The sequence below is a fragment of the Quercus suber genome, unplaced genomic scaffold (genome assembly GCF_002906115.3).
Source record: "Quercus suber isolate HL8 unplaced genomic scaffold, Cork oak 2.0 scaffold_99, whole genome shotgun sequence".
In the NCBI taxonomy this organism is placed as follows: domain Eukaryota; kingdom Viridiplantae; phylum Streptophyta; class Magnoliopsida; order Fagales; family Fagaceae; genus Quercus; species Quercus suber.
The window spans coordinates 88969-103848 of NW_027069564.1; the positions used below are offsets into that span (position 1 = coordinate 88969).

Sequence of the window (14880 nt, forward strand, 5' to 3'; positions counted from 1 at the left end):
ACTTTGGAATTTTTTTTTTTTTTTGCAAGTAATTGTAACATGATTTTTTTTTTTTTTTTTTTTGCAAGTAATTGTAACATGTATTGTTAGCAAATTTTATAGGCAAATACATGCATTTGACAAATAATCAATGTTTATTTTTAAAATTTTAAATTAATTATCATTTAGTTCATTATTTTCTCATCCAAAAAGAAAAGAAAATTTTGTATTTTAGGTAAAATACTATTTTGGTCCCTAAAATTTATCAAAATTTTTTTTCCCCATAAACTTAAACAGGCTCTTTTTCAATCTTTAAACTTTGTAAACAGTTTTTTTTAATAGTTTAGAGACAAAAACAGAGATTAAAAAATAAAAATTTTCAATAATTTAGGAATGAAAAAAGATCTTAAATAAAAAAAAAATAAAAAAAACTAGTTTAGGAATAGAAAGTCAAACATTTTCAATAATTTAGGAACGAAAGATGAATTTTTCAAAAATTAGGAGACAAAAAATGAACTTTTTAAAAATTTAGAAATGAAAGATAAATTTTTAGTTAAGTTTAAGAATCAAAATAAAATTTTATCCAAGAATTTTTGAAAGGAAATAAATATTCATGGAATGAAGGTTACATAAAAATTGATTAAAAAAAACATTTTAAACCATTTTTTTTAACAATGATACGTAACAAAAGTTAACGAAGTCAACCTTGAGTGAGTAAACTCAAGTAACATTTTTTTTTTTCATATGCCGTGATTGTTAACTTTAGGGGCGTGACCAGTGCACACACAGTATATACACAATAATTTTTTCAATCATTTTTTAATAATTTTTCAGTCACAGGGCCTACAAATTTCACAACTTTTTCATTAAAAATAGGTTTTATGGAACTATGTATACATTTAAAAATTATTTTATTACAATATTATTCAATTTTCAGCTTTATCCAAACAGACCCTAATAAATTAACAATAATAATAATAATAATAGTAACTCTTATCAAAATAATAATAATAGTAACATTAATTTTGTAAAATAAAGTAGAAAATTCAAAATTGTATTAAAAAAAAAAAAAAAAAACCGGAGTGACAGATCCGTTAAACCCCTCTGCAACCAGACGCGAGGGTTTTCTTCCTTCCCATTTCTACTAGTGGAGTTCAAAAATTCGCTGAAGTCACGGAAGATTTTGCCTCCTCCGAAGAATAGGTGAGTTCCTTCTCTCACTCTTTGAATTCAATTTTCAAAACCCATGTTTTATCATTTCTGCAAAACCATTCGAAATGGTGGGAAACACATTACTAGATCTCCACCACCAATTCACAAACTGGGTTTTCTTCAAAACCCATCTTTATCTTTATCTTTATCTTTGAAATACGACTACAGCTCGACCACTATAAAAAATCAACAACCATTTTCAGTCTCATACCTTATAAACACACTTGGGTTCTCACAAGAAGCTGCTGTATCAGCTTCCAGATATGTTCATTTCGAAACCCCAGAGAAAGCAGAATCTGTGGTTAGTTTTTTCAAGAACCATGGGTTCTCTCAAACCCAGATCTCGAAACTCGTTAGAAGACTCCCATCAGTGCTTTTATCTGATCCTGACAAAACCCTTTTGCCCAAAATTGACTTCTTTTCCTCTAAAGGCATTCCTAGCCCTGAACTTGCAACAATATTCTCTGGGTACCCTTTTCTTTTTCAATCGAGCTTAGAGAAACAAATTATCCCTTCCTTTGATTTTTATAAAAATTTGCTTCAATCTGAGGCTAAGACCCTTGAAGCTATAAAACGATTTCCGGGTATGCTTCAACGAAATATTGAAACTTGTGTGGCACCCAATATTAATATATTTCGAGAGAATGGAGTGTCTGAGTCGAATATTATTACTCTACTTCAATGCCAGCCTAATGCATTTAACATCAACCCGGTTCGGTTTAGAGAGATTGTGGAGGAAGTAAAGGAAATGGGATTCAATCCTTCGAGGTTGAAGTTTGCTCTGGCAGTATTTACATTGCGGGCTATGAGCAAATCAACATGGGAAAGGAAGGTCAATGTTTATAAGAAATGGGGTTGGTCTGAAGATGAGATTTCGTTGGCATTTAGAAGGCATCAGTGGTGTATGATGGCGTCTGAGGATAAAATTATGAGGGTAATGGATTTTTATGTCAACAATATGGGTATGGAGTCGTCCCTCCTTATCAAAAACCCTGAACTCGTTAATTTCAGTTTGGAAAAGCGATTGATTCCTAGGGGTTTGGTTTTTCAAGTTTTGCTATCAAAAGGTTTGGTGAAGAAGGATTTCAAAATGCATACATTGTTTAAGTGTCCTGAAAAGATATTTCTGCAGAAGTTTGTTATGCCTCATAAGGAGGAAGCTTCTGAGCTGTCGAAGTTATACAAGGAAAAATTGGCTTCTTCGAAATGAGAAGAGAATGGCCTTGTTGGATTACATGCTTAGTTGCTCTCCAAGATTACAATTAATCCATATCTAGTTTTTTGTTTGTTTTTATTAATTTAAATTTCTTATGTGAATTCTCTTTTATTTGTTGACCATAAAAGCATGAGTTTTAGAGCGTGATGCATGGTGATCTGCTATGCTATTGCAATATGTTCATGCCTTATTCATAGGCATTACTCTGCAATTAATTCAATTTCTGAACTTTTGTAACTAAAGCATGATTTTTTCTGTGGAAATTTTGTCACTGAAATTTTGATTTCTATCATCTTGTTGCCATACAGAAGGCATTTAATTGTGAGACTGATATAGTTGGTTCAATTTGGTTATATTGAGTATATGTTGAAACTATTGTGAGCTAGTCAAGTCTCATTTATTGTGTGCATTTGGATATACCTATACCTAGCAGCATTCTGTTTAACATGCTTGTGAGCAAATTCTCTCAGGATTTGCAGAATTTTTATGGTGTTTTGATTTGCAGAGCTCTCGCATGGTGCTTATCTTGAATGCATCACTTGTTCAGATGGCTACAAGAAAGAGCAGCACAAAGCGCATGGATTTCTTTTGTTATAGGGAAGAAAAAAATTGCAAAAATAATATCTTAGATTCTAAATGGTTCGAGTCAAAACCATGTCAGCCAAGTGGACAAATCTCACAATTAGCTTTCTTGGGGGTGAAAGTAAGTTGGGAAAGGGTTTTGAATTTCTGTTTGCATCTCACAATTAGCTTTTCATATTTTTTATATTTTTCTCTCTCAAGTTGGACCAAATTAATTTTTCTTACTCGTTCATTANAATACGACTACAGCTCGACCACTATAAAAAATCAACAACCATTTTCAGTCTCATACCTTATAAACACACTTGGGTTCTCACAAGAAGCTGCTGTATCAGCTTCCAGATATGTTCATTTCGAAACCCCAGAGAAAGCAGAATCTGTGGTTAGTTTTTTCAAGAACCATGGGTTCTCTCAAACCCAGATCTCGAAACTCGTTAGAAGACTCCCTCAGTGCTTTTATCTGATCCTGACAAAACCCTTTTGCCCAAAATTGACTTCTTTTCCTCTAAAGGCATTCCTAGCCCTGAACTTGCAACAATATTCTCTGGGTACCCTTTTCTTTTTCAATCGAGCTTAGAGAAACAAATTATCCCTTCCTTTGATTTTTATAAAAATTTGCTTCAATCTGAGGCTAAGACCCTTGAAGCTATAAAACGATTTCCGGGTATGCTTCAACGAAATATTGAAACTTGTGTGGCACCCAATATTAATATATTTCGAGAGAATGGAGTGTCTGAGTCGAATATTATTACTCTACTTCAATGCCAGCCTAATGCATTTAACATCAACCCGGTTCGGTTTAGAGAGAAGTTTCACCAATCACAAAAATTCTTTAGGCCCGCATGTTTTATTTCAATAGTATATACTAGTCCCTCAACATGTGCCCCTTCAGAATTTCTTATTTTTTTAAATAGAAAATATTTCTTAATTTTATAGAATTTGAATTTTTTTACCTTTATATTATACAACATTTTATATTGAGAATTTTGTTTTCTTTTTTATGTGATTTTATGTGGGAATAGAATTTTTTGAGTGATTAAAATTTTTTTTGTTTATGCTTATGTCTTTAATTTGGCCTAGTTGTTTTGCGGAATCATTATCAATCAAAATTCTCTAATAGTTGAATAAGAAATTTGATGATCAATCTTTGTCTACACAAAAATTTGATTGATGACTTGATCTAATGATAAATAATTATCATTAAGAGCAAAAGTAATAGGATGTGAAACTCCCTCAAAATAATAATAGCAATGTTTTGAAACAATTAAAAGAATAGAAACCTGTTATAATTTTTTTTTTTTTTAAGAAAGGAAGAAAAAGAAAGCCGAGTGATAAATGAAAAATTTATTAAACCCCTCTGTAACCAGACGCGAGGGTTTTTGATTTCTTCCTTCCCAAATCTACTGGTGCCTGGTGGAGTCCAAAAATTCGCTGAAGTCACACAAGATTTTGCCTCCGAAGAATAGGTTAGTTTCCCCACTCACTCACTCCTTGAATTTTCAATCTTCAAAACCCATGTTTTATTATTTCTGCAAAACCATTCTAAATAGTAAACTCACTGTCAGAGCTCTACCCCCAATTCACAGACTGGGTTTTGAGCAAAACTCATCTTTATCTTTGAAATACATTTCAAGCACTTCAACAAATGAACAACCATTTGCTGTCTCATACCTCATAAAAACACTTGGGTTCTCACCGGAAGCTGCTCTATCAGCTTCCAAATATGTTCATTTCGAAACCCCAGAAAAAGCTGATATTGTGGTTAGCTTTTTCAAGAACCATGGGTTCTCTCAAAGCCAGATCACAAACCTCGTTAGAAGACTCCCATCAGTGCTTATATCTGATCCTGACAAAACCCTTTTGCCCAAAATTGATTTCTTTTCCTCTAAAGGCATTCCAAGCCCTGACCTTGCAAAACTGTTTTCTGGGTACCCTGCTCTTTTAAAAACAAGCTTAGAGAAACAGATTATCCCTTCTTTCGATTTCCTTAAAAATTTGCTTCAGTCTGAGGCTAAGACCATTGAAGCAATAAAACGATTTACGGGTATGCTAAAATGTAATGTTGAAACTCTTGTGGCACCAAATATTAATACATTGAGAGAGAATGGAGTGCCTGAGCCGAATATTGTCACTCTACTTCACTACCAGCCTAGAGCATTCGTGGTCAATCCAGTTCGGTTTAGAGAGATTGTGGAGGAAGTAAAGGAAATGGGATTCAATCCTTCCAGGTTGAAGTTTGCTCTGGCAGTATTTGCATTGCGGGCTATGAGCAAATCAACATGGGAAAGAAAGGTTGATGTTTATAAGAAATGGGGTTTGTCTGAGAATGATATCTTTTTGGCATTTGGAAGGCATCCGTGGTGTATGATGGCGTCTGAGGATAAGATTGTCCGGGTAATGGATTTTCTTGTCAACAAGATGGGTATGGATTCTTCCCTCTTTATCAAACGCCCAGGACTTGTTTCTTTGAGCTTGGAAAAGCGGTTGATTCCTAGGGGTTTTGTTTTTCAATGTTTGTTATCAAAGGGTTTGGTGAAGAAGAACTTCAATATATACCTGTTGTTTGAGTGTCCTGAAAGGACATTTGTGCAGAAGTATATTATGCCTCATAAGGAGGAAGCTTCTGAGCTGTTGAAGCTATACAAGGAAAAAATGGATTCCTCATAATGAGAAGAGACTAACCTTGTTGGATTACTTACTTTAGTTGAGCTCCAAGATTGCAATTAATCCATTTTCTTTTTACTTCTAATATGAATTCTCTTTTATTTGTCTGACCATGGAAGCCTGAGTTCCAGAACAAGATGCATAATCATCTGCTATGCTATTGTGATCTGTTATTGCTTTATTCATGGGAATAACTCTGCAACTAATTCTATTGCTGAACTTTTGTAACTAAAAATATGAATTATCTGTGGAGCTTTTGTTAGTGAATTTTCATTTCTTTCATCTTTTTTTTTCTCCATAAAAAGGCATCTATTTCCTTGAACATGATCTTTTTATGCAATCGTATTACTTGATGGTGTTGTAATGTTGGTGCATGCAACTGCAAGACAGATTTTGCTTGTTCAATTTGGTTATACTGAGTTTATAATAAAACTATGGTGAAGTCTCAAGTCTTATATATTTTGTGCATTCCAAATTACCTAGCTGCATTCTGTTTTAAATGTTTATGAGCAAATTCTATCAGGATTTAGAGAGTTGTTACATTGTTTTGATTTTAGGGCACTTACGGCGTGCCTATCTGGAATGCACTGCTTGTTCAAACGGCTAAAAGAAAGAGCAGCACCAAGTGCATGGATTTCTTTTGTTGTATAGAAGAAAAAAAAAGTTTTGCAAAAGTTCCTGCTTTGTAAACTGTTTATCTTAATGCCTAGAGTCAAAACCATCTCAACCAAGTGGAAAAATCCAGCAACCAGCTTTCTTGGGGTGAAAGTAAGTTTGGAGAGGGTTTTAAATTCATATTTGCAAATTACTCAATCATTCAAGAGGTCTAGCTGGGCCAAGATTTGCCATCACATACTTCGGCTTTCAATTGGACAGTTTTTTATTACAATCTTACACTCTTACTAGGATATGTGCTGCTAGGCAAGTTGTCATTAGGCCCTTTTATAAAATTTTAACCCCATCTTTTATATACAGCTAAATTTTATTTCGAGTGGAAGATTCTACACAATTCAAACCCTTGTTGGAACACCTGCATAATGCGACTCAAGTATTCCAATCTACCGGAAATAGTAATGAAACAGTATGGGAGACTTTGGTTGTGGCTGAAAACCTAGAGCTCGAAGAAGAGTCATTCTAAGGGCTTCAGTTTTATCCAATGATTTCAGTATGACTGCTATGTTTGAGGGTAATGAAAACTTGTTCAAGTTTGTGAATTATTAAATAGGAAGTTCCCCATCTGTAGAATGTAAAACATGGATATTACAAAATTGGGAGCCAGTTAAGAGCGAAGTGCATATTGCAACAATTTCATAATGATCACAGTGAACCCAATTCTCTTTGCATCTCCTTATTGTTACTTAAGAATCTCTTTGAATTCTTCATCCTCAACTTGCTTTAGTCCAAGTCTGACTACAGCTAATAGAGAGAAATTTGTGCTAAATAAGTTAGCATATACAAAAACAGTGCTGTGATTTTTTTGAACTAATGAAGTGCTTACTTCTTTTTAGAAAATTGTTTAGAGGGAGAGATCCTTGGATACAGCTATTAAGAATTGTTTAAATCGTGGATCCAAGTGCTTTATGTTTCCCTTGTTGTATTAATTGATCCCATTGTTCCTTTAATTACTCAGTCATGTCCAAGGACACAACTAATTTAGGCTAATGTTTGATTCCTATTATTTTTTCTTTTCTTGTATTGGCTTGCTGGAGATATCCCTTTCTAATTTGTGTGAATGTTTACTTGGTCTAATTGTTTTGATTGTATTGCATGATCTTAGCTATCGTAAATGCGGACATTTTGGATCCTCAATTTCTTCTCATGATTGAACTTTAAACACTTGTCAAATAGATCACTTGAACCTCCCATACTCGCGTTTGATCAAACCTCTTCGGATCCGAGGACTCATGACTGCTCGGACATATGAGCATCTCCTCGGATGGTATACGTGTTCGTCTCCAGGCATCCCCCATTGGCGTGGGCTTCTGACTGAAGGCTTCATCTCCTCGGATGAAGAATGTTCCTCTTTTAGGGCCTTGGGCCGAATAAGCTGGGCTGGGTTTTTCTCCCCCCACAGTACCAAATTGTGAATATTCATTGAAAAATTATATTCATTGAATGTAAGAAAATTAAAACTTGAGTACAGTTTTTTGAAAAAAAAATGTATATGTCGAATGTACAACATTATGTATAAATGTACCAAATTGTGAATATTCATTGAAAAATTATATTCATTGAATGTAAGAAAATTAAAACTTGAGTACAGTTTTTTGAAAAAAAAATGTATATGTCGAATGTACAACATTATGTATATTTTTTCGAAACTTGAGTATGTTGAATGTACAAAATTGTGTCAATTTTTTGAGAAAATATGTATATTGAATATATAATATTGAAATTTTTTGTAAATTCTTTGAAATATTATATACATTGAAAAAACAGAATGATGTAACTTATTTAAAAATTTGAGTCCTTAAAATGTATAAAATTGTTTATATTCTTTGAAAAATAATGTGAATTAAATATATAAAATTGTTTACATTGAATTTAAATTGTGTATATATTTTTGAAAGGTTGTGTTTGTTGATTATAATTGTGTACATTATATTAAATACTGCGTACATAGTATTTATAGAATTAAAAAATTATATATATTGAATAAATTGAATTGTGCACATTCTTTAAATTTTTTTGTAAATTGAATATATAAAATTATATACATTATTTAAAAATTTGAGTAAGTTTAATGTACTATATTATGTATATTTTTTGAAAAACTGTGTACATAATTATGTACATTTTTTGAATAATTGTGTACATTGAATATACCAAATTGCGTATATATATATATATATATTTTTTTTTTAATCTTAATTTAATATACAAAACTGAAAATTTGAGTATTTCTTTGAAAGTTTTTTTTCTTAAAAAAAAAAAAAAAAAAAAGCCTTACCACCGACCCAACAAATCTTAGAAACCCAGCGACCATCGACCATAGTCAAAACCCACAAACCCAGCAAAATAATGGAATCAGCAAAAACCACAAATCCAGCAAAACAATGGCGTTAACAAAACCCACAAAAACCATCAACCCACAAACCCACAAACCCATCAGCAAAACTCATCCACAAACCCAAAACCAGCAACCACAGACTACATGGATCAACAAATTCACAAACATTTCAAACCCACAAAATCTTCATCACATCTCCTCTGTGGCTTTCTGACAATCTGCCACTGACCACCCCACAATAGACCCAAACAAACAATCCAAACCAAAACCTACAAAACTCCAGCACACCCACAAAAAACCCATATCCTCTATCGCCGATCCAAATCAAAACAGACCCACTACAAAACCCACAACCATGGGGCCACCACAAAGACAAAGAGAGAGGTGAAATCAGTGAACCTACCACCACGATGCCATCGGGCAGACGAAGAGAGAATTAGAGATTATGGACTGAAATGTCAGAGGAAGAGAGAGAGAGAAAGAGAGAGAGAGAGAAGTGAAGAAAAAGAAAACAGAAATTGGAGAGAGGATCATAGTAAGTAAGAAGAGACATGAGAAAGAGGAGAGTTCTGACAAAGAGAGAGAAACTAAAAATTTACCCAGAAAGGTAACGGCATTAACAAGCCGTTTGGGTATTGGACTGAGATGGTCAATTTCTAAATGTTATGGACTTTATTGGCATTACCCCAAACCTCAGAGTATATTTGTGAAATTTACTGGTCCTTTACATAGCATAGGTCACAAACGACGTCGGTTCTGCGTGTTCTCAGTCAAAAAAAAAAAAACATAAATCTCTTTTCAATTCCACAGGGTTTCAGTTGAAATCACTTCCCAGCTCCATTTTTTTCAGTTTTTCTGCTACCTGTGGAGTTCGACGTCGGTTCTGCGTGTTCTCAGTCAAAAAAAAAAAAACATAAACCTCTTTTCAATTCCACAGGGTTTCAGTTGAAATCACTTCCCAGCTCCATTTTTTTCAGTTTTTCTGCTACCTTTGGAGTTCGAAAATTCAGTCAGGCACAGAAGTCATTGCTTCCACACAATTAAACAGGTGCGTTTATCAATACCCATGTTTAATTGTCTCTGCAAAACCGTTCTAAACGGTGAGAAACACATTACTAGTAGATCTCCAACACCAATTCACAAACTGGGTTTTCTTCAAAACCCATTTTTATCTTTGAAATACTATGTCTCCAGCACTTCAAATCAGCAACCATTTGCTGTCTCTTACCTCATAAACTCACTTGGGTTCACACCAGAAGCTGCTTTATCAGCTTCCAAATATGTTCATTTCGAAACCCCAGAAAAAGCAGATGCTGTGGTTAAGTTTTTGAATAACCATGGGTTCTCTCAAACCCAGATCTCGAACCTTGTTAGAAGACGCCCAGGACTGCTCAAATGTAATCCTGAGAAAACCCTTTTGCCCAAAATGGAATTCTTTTCCTCTAAAGGGATTCCTAGTCCTGACCTTGCAAAAATGTTTACTGGGTTCCCTGATCTTTTTAGAAGAAGCTTAGAGAAACAAATTATCCCTTCCTTTGATTTGTTTAAAAGTTTGCTTCAGTCGGAGGACAAGACTCTTCAAGCTATACAACGATGTTCGGGTATGTTTACATATTATCTTGAAACTTATGTGGTGCCCAATATTAATACATTGAGAGAGAGCGGAATGCCCGAGTCTTTTATTATTTCTATACTTCAAAAACAGCCAAGAGCATTCAGGGTTAATCCTGTTCAGTTTAGAGAGGCTGTGGAGGAAGTAAAAGAAATGGGATTTAATCCTTCGACGATGAAGTTTGCCAAGGCAGTACATGCTGTGCGGTCAATGAGCAAATTGACATGGGAGAGGAAGCTTAATGTTTATAAAAAATGGGGTTGGACTGAGGATGAGGTTTCTATGGCATTTAGAAGCCATCCATGGTGTATGACGGTGTCTGAGGAAAAGCTTACGAGGGTAATGGATTTTCTTGTCAACAAGATGGGTATGGAGTCTTCCCTCATTAAGAAACACTCAGTACTTTTTTCTTTGAGCTTGGAAAAGAGATTGATTCCTAGGGGTTTGGTTCTTCAAGTTTTGCTATCAAAAGGTTTGGTGAAGAAGAATTTTAAAATGCATGTGTATTTTGAGTGCCCTGAAAAGACATTTTTGCAGAAGTTTGTTATGCTTCATGAGGAGGAGGCTTCTGAGCTGTTGAAGCTATACAAGGGATCATTGGATTCTTCAAAATGAGAAGAGAATAATCTTGTTAAATCACTTGCTTTAGTTGAGCTCCAAGATTGCAATTAACCCATATTAATTTTTTATTGGTAATGTGAGTTATCTTTTATTTGTTTGAACATTCTAGCTTGAGTTCCAAAATGCATAATCATCTGCTAGGCTATTGTGATCTGTTCTTGCTTAATAAATGGGCATAATTCAGCAAATGGTTCCATGGCTGAAATTTTGTACTAAAATATAATTTATCTGTGGAAATTTTGTCACAGAAATTTAATTCCTTTCATTTTTGTTGCTATAAAAAAGACATCTAGCTCCCTGATACATGCTCTTTGTATGCAATTGTATTACTGGATGGTGTTGTGATGTTGGTGCATGCAATTTTGAGACTGATATTGCTAGTTCAAGTTGGTTACACTGAATATATATTGAAACTATGGTGAAGTCTCATAATTTGTGTGCATTCCAAGATACATAACAATTTTCTGTTTAACATGTTTGTGAGCAAATTCTCTCAGTATTTGCAGAATTTTTATGTTGTTTTGATTTGCAGAGCTCTCATATGGCGCCTATCTGGAATGCTTTGCTTGTTCAGATGGCTACAAGAAAGAGCAGCATAAAGTATATGGATTTCTTTTGCTCTACAGAATTTAACAAAATGCAAAAGTTCTTGCTTTATAAGCTGTTTATCTTAATGGCTTGAGTCAAATTCATGTCAACCAAGTGGACAAATCCAGCAACCAGCTTTCTTGTGGTGAAAGTAAGTTAGGAGAGTGTTTTGAATTTGTGTTTGCAAGTTACTAAATCTATCATGAGGCCTAGTTGGACCATGTTTTACCATCACACCTTACTTTGACTTTTGATTGGACAATTGTTATTTTAACTCTCTTACCAAGATTTATGTGGCTAGGCAAGTTGACATTTGCCCTTTATTTCAACCCTATCTTTTATATACAAGTAAATTTTATTATAACTGAAAAATTGTGCCCAATTGAGATCTTTGGAACCAAACTTTGTGTTTTATTTGAAAATGGACCTGCATAATGAACGAGTATTGTATGAAATGAACGAGTATTGGAATCTTTGGTTGTGGTCGAGAAGCCACAGCTCAGAGAAGAGACTCATTTTAAGGGCTTTGGTATTCATTCTTGTTCAAGTTTGTGAACTGTCATATAGAAGGTCCTCCCATCTGCAGAATATATACAGATAAAACTTGGATGTTACAAAAGTGGGAGCTGGTTAAGAGGGAAGTGCATAGTGCAGCAATTGCATAATGATCACACAGTGACCTAATTTGTTTGCATTTTCTATTTGTTAGTTACATTTTTCATCCTCAAACTTGCTTTGTTCCAAGTTCAAGTGCAGTTATGAGAGAGAGTGCGTGTGTGGGCAAAGGGGGAAGGGGTGGGTTGTTGAGGAGCTGGGGAATTTTTTGGCTAGAGTAAAGACTTACTGCTGTTAATGCAATGTGTGACATGAGTTATTTAGATGAAAACATAAAGGTGTATTACAAGTTGTTCAGATATGAATTTGTGATAAATAATTTAGCAAATACAAAAACAGTGTCATGTGTTCTTGAGCAAGCAACATATATCATGCTGAGTTGTTTTAAAATAAATAAAGTGCTTTCTTGTATTCAGACAATTGTTAAGAGGGAGAGAGACTTGGATGCATCTGTTATAATTGTTTACATCATGGATGTAAGTGCTTTGTGTTTTTCTTATTGTTTACACTTTGTTCTTGAACTTCATTCAGTCATGCGTAAGGGTGCAACTAATTTAGGCTAAAGTTTAAATCCTTTTCTGTTTTGTCTAGAGACATCCGATTCTAATTTATGTGATTGTGTTGCATGATCCCAGCTATTGTAATTGCTTACATCATGGATCCTCAACTGTTTCTTCTCATGATTGATCTTTCATTTTAACAAGACGAACTGATTATTGCTCTCTTGAATACTACCCTGTAACTAATTTTTTGTGGTTACTCTTGTAGAGGCTCAGTGATGTATTGGTCTTGGTATTAAAGTATTGTTTGTTCAATTTGGCTGTCTGTTTTTTATTTGTAAGTTACACTCATATTCAGTGGGTCACAGCCTCATCTTTCGCCTTACTCTTGTTAGGTAAGAAGGGGCCATTTGAGCTAAATTATTGTATTCTGCTCCAATTTTACATGGAAGCTGCTGTGAGTCGTATATGGCGTGCAATTCATTTTCTAGAAGCCAGCATTTTGTTAAAAATTGTTTGCTCATGTTTGTGAGTGAATTCTCTTAAAAGTGTAACATCTACTTCGATTTATTGAGCTTCTATATGGTGCTAGTTGGGATGGATAGCTGTTCCTTGATATTGCGGCTATTTTGGATTGTTAAGTGGGTTTCATCCCTTTGTGTGTGAATGTATTCATTTTCTTTTTCATTGCTGGGTTAAGGGAGGTGGAGAAATAGTGAATGAATGGGAAAATGTAATATAATAGGGAGGTGGAGAAATAGCTGTTCAGATGACGCTCTCATGTGCATACATTTTATTAGCTTTTCCTATTAAATATTTCATGTTATGCATGGAAAAATGTAATATAATTATTTTAAAAGAATATAATGTAAAATTTATAGGTTAAATAGTGATTATATAAAATTTAAATAATCAAAAATAGTGAATGCAAAATATGATATATGTTTCATTACATAAAAAAATATATATATATATATATATATATATTTATAGCTTGAAGGTATAATCAACCTTATGCAATTCATTTAAAAATAATGACATTAAAACAAATGAGTAACTGTTCAAAAGATTACATTTGTATATTCATATCTTTTATCTTTAGAAAGACTTTCACTTAAATTAGCTAGACTAAAGTGAACTGATATGCTATGTTAATGTGGCTCAATAGGAGTGAAATAATAATAAATGTTATGTTTAAAATTTTAATATTACGAGTTTAAGATCTATATATTTATTTAATAAATTTGGATTTGGAATATGTGCTCTCAATTCAAACCCATTTTCTCCCATTATGCAAGCACACAAAAATGGATTGAATAAGCTAAATGGACTGAAGTGGACCAAATAGGACCAAAGTGAATATAATATTACTTTCGTTCTAGTTTGTTTGTCCTTTATTTCATTTTGGGATGTCTCAAAATATTGTTCTCTTTCTAAAAATAAAAATTATTAGTTTACTAATGTTCCTATTATACCCTTATTTTATTTTCAAAACTATTTGAAAAGAAAACTATCTAATGTTTAAAAAAATCAATTTAATTGGGGCACCTTTCTAGTTGCCTCATTAAGAATAACTCTTTTTTGGTTTTGTAAATTTATACATTTTTATAAGGCAGACAAGATAATAAATTATGTTTCTTTAAAAAGTTGGACTTTTCAAATATGACAAACAAATTGGGACAGAGAGAGTAGGACTTAAGTTGAGCGAATAGAACTAAAGTGAATAGAATAAGACTTAAGTTGACTAAATAGGATTAAAGTGGACTGAATAAGACCAAGATAGAATGGATTGAAGTGGGCTAGATAAGAGCGAATGAACAGAATAGGACCAAATTTGATCGATTAGGACCAAAGTCAATTGAATAGGACTGAATAAGACCAAAATGGATCAAAGTGGCAGAATGGACCAAATAAGACGGAAGAGGACCGAATGGACTGAATATGACAAATTTAGACCGTTGTAGACCAAATGGACAGAATAGGACTAAATTTGACTAGATAAGACCGAAGTGGATTGAATAGGAACGAATAGGACCAAAGTGAATAGAATGAACCAAATAGAACCAAAGTGGACCGAAGTGGATTGAATAGCACTGAATAAGACCAAAATGGACAGAATTAGACTAAAGTGGACTGAATAAGGCTAACAGTGGACAGATGGACCGAATAGAACCAAAGTGGACCAAATAAGACCAAAATAAACAAAATAGACTGAAGTGGGCCATATAGGACCAAAGTGGACTGAAGTAGATTGAATATGACCAAATAAGACGAAAGTAGA

The 14880-nt window shown here is 33.7% G+C and overlaps 3 protein-coding genes and 1 long non-coding RNA gene across 4 annotated transcripts; all 4 read left to right on the top strand.

Annotated features, from left to right (window-relative positions):
- Positions 1–941: 941 nt before the first annotated feature.
- On the top strand, positions 942–7239 carry LOC136068114 (uncharacterized). The gene is made up of 3 exons (XR_010629515.1): positions 942–1182; positions 2913–3110; positions 6629–7239. It is a non-coding gene; the product is annotated as an uncharacterized LOC136068114 (long non-coding RNA).
- Positions 1176–2692, top strand: LOC136068113 (uncharacterized). Its single transcript, XM_065774818.1, has one exon. The coding sequence runs from the start codon at positions 1226–1228 to the stop codon at positions 2399–2401; it is 1176 nt and encodes a 391-aa protein (XP_065630890.1). The 5' UTR covers positions 1176–1225; the 3' UTR covers positions 2402–2692.
- On the top strand, positions 4307–5920 carry LOC112020620 (transcription termination factor MTERF15, mitochondrial). Its single transcript, XM_024053173.2, has one exon. The coding sequence runs from the start codon at positions 4505–4507 to the stop codon at positions 5654–5656; it is 1152 nt and encodes a 383-aa protein (XP_023908941.1). The 5' UTR covers positions 4307–4504; the 3' UTR covers positions 5657–5920.
- Positions 7240–9439: 2200 nt separating the features above from the next.
- LOC112020618 (uncharacterized) lies at positions 9440–13372 on the top strand. The gene is made up of 3 exons (XM_065774819.1): positions 9440–10967; positions 11429–11635; positions 12995–13372. Exon 1 carries the CDS (start codon positions 9730–9732, stop codon positions 10888–10890), a length of 1161 nt encoding a protein of 386 aa, XP_065630891.1. The 5' UTR covers positions 9440–9729; the 3' UTR covers positions 10891–10967; positions 11429–11635; positions 12995–13372.
- Positions 13373–14880: the final 1508 nt, after the last annotated feature.

Bases quoted from the DNA above. Each gene is read 5' to 3' on its own strand.
- LOC136068113 (XM_065774818.1), top strand. From the start codon at position 1,226: ATGTTTTATCATTTCTGCAAAACCATTCGAAATGGTGGGAAACACATT.
- LOC112020620 (XM_024053173.2), top strand. From the start codon at position 4,505: ATGTTTTATTATTTCTGCAAAACCATTCTAAATAGTAAACTCACTGTC.
- LOC112020618 (XM_065774819.1), top strand. From the start codon at position 9,730: ATGTTTAATTGTCTCTGCAAAACCGTTCTAAACGGTGAGAAACACATT.